A 5,000-nucleotide genomic window follows, 5' to 3' on the forward strand; every position below is an offset into this window, starting at 1 on the left:
ATTATTATTATTATTATTATTATTATTATTATTATTATTATTATTATTAAAGAACAACATTTCAGACGGTAAAAACGTTAGTTCTTAGTTTTGTTCCAAAAGCATACCCCAAAAAAAAAAAAAATGCTGTATTTGCATGTCTGTTGAATTCTAATTCTTTTATGCAGTTTTTTTTAATCTTGTTGAAAAACCTGTATTTCCCTCATGGAATAATTCCCACATATGTTGCTCTCAGTCAAATCAGAAGTTATCTCCAGTATCTACATAGTCATAATAACGCTGAAAACTTTTAATTTTTTCAGGTCATCTTACTTCTACTATTAGTTACAGTTAAAAGCGAAGGGGAAAGTAACGCAGATGCTACGCCTCAGGTGAGTAGCAGCTGAGATTATTTCAGTGAAACCTCTTAAAAAAATTAAAATAATTATAATTATAATCTTTCAGTTACATGACTTTTTTAAATAATGGAGGCCTCTCAAGTGTAAATGTCAGCATATATTCTTTTAATAGGTACTATTTATACTAAAGCCTTAGGTTTTAAATACAGTATTTGTTTAACTGTCTTACGAAGATAATCACTGCATAGGTCTCTAAAACAGAGTATGATTTTCATAATTTGCCATAAGCTCTTACGTAGCTCTCTTTGTTCTGCCACCAGGAAACTCCAGAACAGTTCCTGTTTTCGTATGGAGTAAACGATGACAAAACCGGCAATAGTTTCGCTCACCAACAAGCTACAGGTGCCCAGGGCACCCAGGGCGAATACCGGGTCGCCCTTCCAGATGGACGAACCCAGGTCGTGAGCTACACGGCTGACGAGAACGGGTACAACGCTGTCGTTACATACGAAGGTGTCGCAGTTCATCCTGAGGATGGATTGTCTACTGGTCAGGTCGAAACACGTCGACCCATTCCGTCCAGTCCCCACCCGTCTAGACAACGGCCTGCTGTCACATCTCTTCCCATACGTCACCCTCCTACCAGTCACCCTCATGAAGATCTGCTCCTTATTCATCCTACCACACCTGCACCTCACTTCTTAGCCCTTAATCCGATCTTTCCTGTGACTGATCTAGCGATTGATGTGCCTGTTTTCCAAGATCAGGCACATCTGCAAAACCTTGACCATTCGATTCCAATCCATGCTCCAGGTGCTAACTTTTCTCCTCAGAGGACTCCAAAATTACGTCGGTCAAAACCAGTTGTCCCCAGACCAACCCTTGTCCCTACTCATGGTCCACCTCAGTCAGGGTTTGACTTTCCTCTTGGTACTTCTCCCAGAAATCCCCTTTTCACAGGACTTCATGAACAGCAGTTCTTTGATAGACCCCTTCACTTTCCACAGGGCAATTCTCATTCTGATCCTGCTTTCCAGCAACTTCAGGACATTCATGGGCCCCCTCTTCAAGCTTTTCCTAACACAGTCTTTCCTGATGGTAATGATCTTCAGAATGTTTTCATTGACATTCCAAAAATAAATCCAAAGCAGTCAAATGGATTAGAACTTGACCAGACAACAGACCTGTCTTTGTTCATTCCTGAAGAAGATCTTCATAATGGTAACTTTCCTGGTATTGTGTCAACTTCCCTTCCCCTTCAACAAGTACCCATTGATTCACAAGGAGGCTTTCTTATAGACGAAGGGCATCCATTCAGTTTCCCTAGCACACCATCCCCACACCATTCAGGTCATATCCCAGACCAAATCACAACCGTAAGGCATCACGGAACACCAGTTCATAATCCCGGCCTGTCGCCATTCCATCCTATAAGCCCAGTTCCTCATCACAGCACTCCTTTCTCTCAACAAGTTAACGCTCCCTTTGTTCACAGTCCACAACCGCATCATGGCCTATCTGTGACACACCAGGATATACCTATTCATCACCCTACTATTCCTGTGCCTCATCATGGAGCTCTTGTTTCAAACCATGATTTTGATATCCCTCATCACGGTTCTCCTGTTCCCATCCATGATCATGGTAATCAATTGACAGTGGTATCTGAACATGGTAATCCTGCGTCCTCCCATGGCCATGGCATCACTCCAACTACATTCCATCCCCCATTTTTGGGTAAACAACTTTCCCAGCGTGCTACTCCGGATCCTCACTTTGTAAGCCCGGCTCCACCTCCGCATCATGGAGGCACATTCATAAAACATGGAATTCCTGCCCCTATAGTCACAAGTCCAGCTCAACATCACGAGAATATAGTGTTACATCAGGGAACCCCTGTTCCTCATGTTACAAGTGCAACTCCACTCCAAGGAGGTTCATTTGTACAACATGGCATTCCTTTCCCCAGCTCAGTCTCAAACCATGGAAGTCATGCACCCCTGATCTCAGGTCCAGTCCCACTTCATGAAACCTCGTTTTCACACCATGGAAACCAACTCCCATTGATTTCAAGTCCTGTTCCTGACCTTGATAGTTCACTTTCACATCATGGAAATCCTTTCCCTCTGATTTCAAGTCCAGCCCCTCATCATGGAAGTTCACTTCATGGAAGTCCTGGTCCTTTGATCACAAGTCCAGCTCCTCATCATGCAACCTCATTTTCACATCACGGAAGTCCTGGCCCTTTGATCACAAGTCCAGCCCCTCATCATGGAAGTTCACTTCATGGAAGTCCTGGTCCTTTGATCACAAGTCCAGCTCCTCATCATGCAACCTCATTTTCACATCACGGAAGTCCTGGCCCTTTGATCACAAGTCCAGCCCCTCATCATGAAAGCTCATTTTCACATCACGGAAGTCCTGTCAATGTGATTTCAAGTCCCTCCCAACACCATGAAAGTTCTCATCATGGAAGTCCTGTTCCTTTGATCTCAAGTCCAGCCCCCCATCATGGAACTTCTTTTTCACACTTTGTGAGTCCTGCCCCACTAATATCAAGTCCAGCCCCCCACCATGGAAGTTCTTCATCACATCTAGTTTCCCACCATGGAAGCCCAGTTCCTCTGATCTCAAGTCCAGCCCCACTTCATGAAAGCTCAATTTCTCACCAAGAAAGACCCATTCCTCATATTTCAACTCCTTTTCCAATCCATGATGAGATCGTTTCACACCACAGAAGTCCCACACCTATTATTTCAAGTCCAGCCCCACATCACCAAATTTCACACCATAGAAGTCATGCCCCTTTAATCTCAAGTCCAGCCCCACATCACCAAATTTCTCACCACAAAAGTCTTGCCCCTCTACTCTCAAGTCCAGCACCACATCATGAAATTTCACACCATAGAAGTCCAGCACCTTTGCTCTCAAGTCCAGCCCCACATCATGAAATTTCACACCACGGAAGTCCTGCCCCTCTCCTCTCAAGTCCAGCCCCACATCATGACATTCCAGGTTCCCACTTCAGAAATTCTTTTCCCTTTATATCTAGCCCAGTCCCACATCATGGAATCGGACAAGGCACCCCTATCCCTCACATAACAAGTCCAGCTCCGCATCACGGAAGTCCATTACCACATCACGCTGGGAGCATTCCTCATTCACCCACTCCGTCGACACCTTTCTTGTCTTCAACTTTCGGCCCAAAGAGACCTGAGGCCTTCATCCCAAGTCCACTCGAGCATGAAGCAACCGTGAGGCCCTTGACGTTCTCGAGACCTAGGGGCACTGTCTTTCCCTCCTCTGGAAAGAGGGGGAGCCGCAGGCGGAATAATTTGCCCAAATCCCTTTCACCGTTTTTGCCAGGGGGACCAACTCTTGACAGGGAGCAGGTTCTGCGCCATAAGGGTGTCTCTAGATCGTCGAGATCGTTTTTAAGAAAAAGAAATGCGAAGACCAACTCTTGAAATAGAAGACCGTTTTATCGATTGTTACTTGTTGGCAAGTGGCTCAAATCCCAAGTGTTAGCGGAAAGCGACAACCTATGTATGTACATTATATGAAAGATATCGCAGATTATTTTTGTATGAGTGTTTGTCCTCTCTCTCCCATTTTCTTCTTTGTTTATAACCTTTGTACCATATGAAACGAAGTTTATTGTTTATATTACTCAATAAAACTGTGCTAATATAGTTTTAGGTCGATTGATAAATTTCTTTTATTACCCTAGTTATTGATAGCTCTACCCTGTGGTTTAATGTCACACACATATGTATATATACTGTATATGTAATATATATATATATATATGTATATATTTAATAACAGGACCTCATCTAAACTGGGTGATATCTAGCATAGGCAGAGAAAGGCCAAGGTCACGAGGGCGGGGCTACAAAGGAAAAGAAGGATAATTAAAGGATTGAAGAAAGCTAGCACAAAATTGGAACAGCAAAGGCTTTAATTCCCTCCCCCATACAGCTGGACCACGTGTCCGGTCATTCTAAGGATATCAGACGATGAGGACTGTTAGTCCTGGAAAGCTTGTAACTTTTCCTGAATAAAAATCTCTGCTAGATACCATCCAGTTTAAGAGAGGTGCTGTTATTGATTGTATTAATGCATAGAACAATTGTGTAAGTGACAAAGTTCATATATATATATATATATATATATATATATATATATATATATATATATATATATATATATATATATATTAATTATATATATATATGAAATTTTTATCACACCGTGATTTATATACCATCATGAAGCTACAAATGTTGTTTAATATCCAATTCATGCTACTTCGGGAATATCCCCGATGGGGAATTATCACCGAAGGGGAATTTTTTAAGTGATAAATGGATTGGTAGCGCCGGGTCTCGATCCATCAATGGTTTGACCGTCGATTGGAGTCATTGGAAGGTACCGTGTCGAGGGATCGAGACCCGGCAGTGCCGATCCAGCTATCACTGAAAAAAAAAATCCCCTTCGGTGATAATTCCCCATTGGGGATGTTCCTGAAGTAGCGTGAATTGGATATTAAATGACATTTGTAACTTCATGATTGTATATTTATTTATATATATATATATATATATATATATATATATATATATATGCATATATATATGTGTGTGTGTGTGTATGTATATA

General features: G+C 42.1%; 1 protein-coding gene across 1 annotated transcript in view; it reads left to right on the forward strand.

The window, feature by feature from the left end:
- Positions 1–4,043, forward strand: part of LOC136831678 (mucin-12-like) — a 19,331-nt gene extending 15,288 nt beyond the window's left edge. Inside the window, exons 2-3 of the mRNA XM_067092307.1 lie at positions 303–371; positions 659–4,043. Coding sequence (XP_066948408.1) covers positions 303–371; positions 659–3,805 — 3,216 coding nt within the window. The 3' untranslated portion in view covers positions 3,806–4,043. The remainder of the gene's footprint in view (positions 1–302; positions 372–658) is intronic.
- The last annotated feature ends 957 nt before the right edge of the window (positions 4,044–5,000 follow it).

Source organism: Macrobrachium rosenbergii, chromosome 48 (genome assembly GCF_040412425.1).
Source record: "Macrobrachium rosenbergii isolate ZJJX-2024 chromosome 48, ASM4041242v1, whole genome shotgun sequence".
NCBI lineage: Eukaryota > Metazoa > Arthropoda > Malacostraca > Decapoda > Palaemonidae > Macrobrachium > Macrobrachium rosenbergii.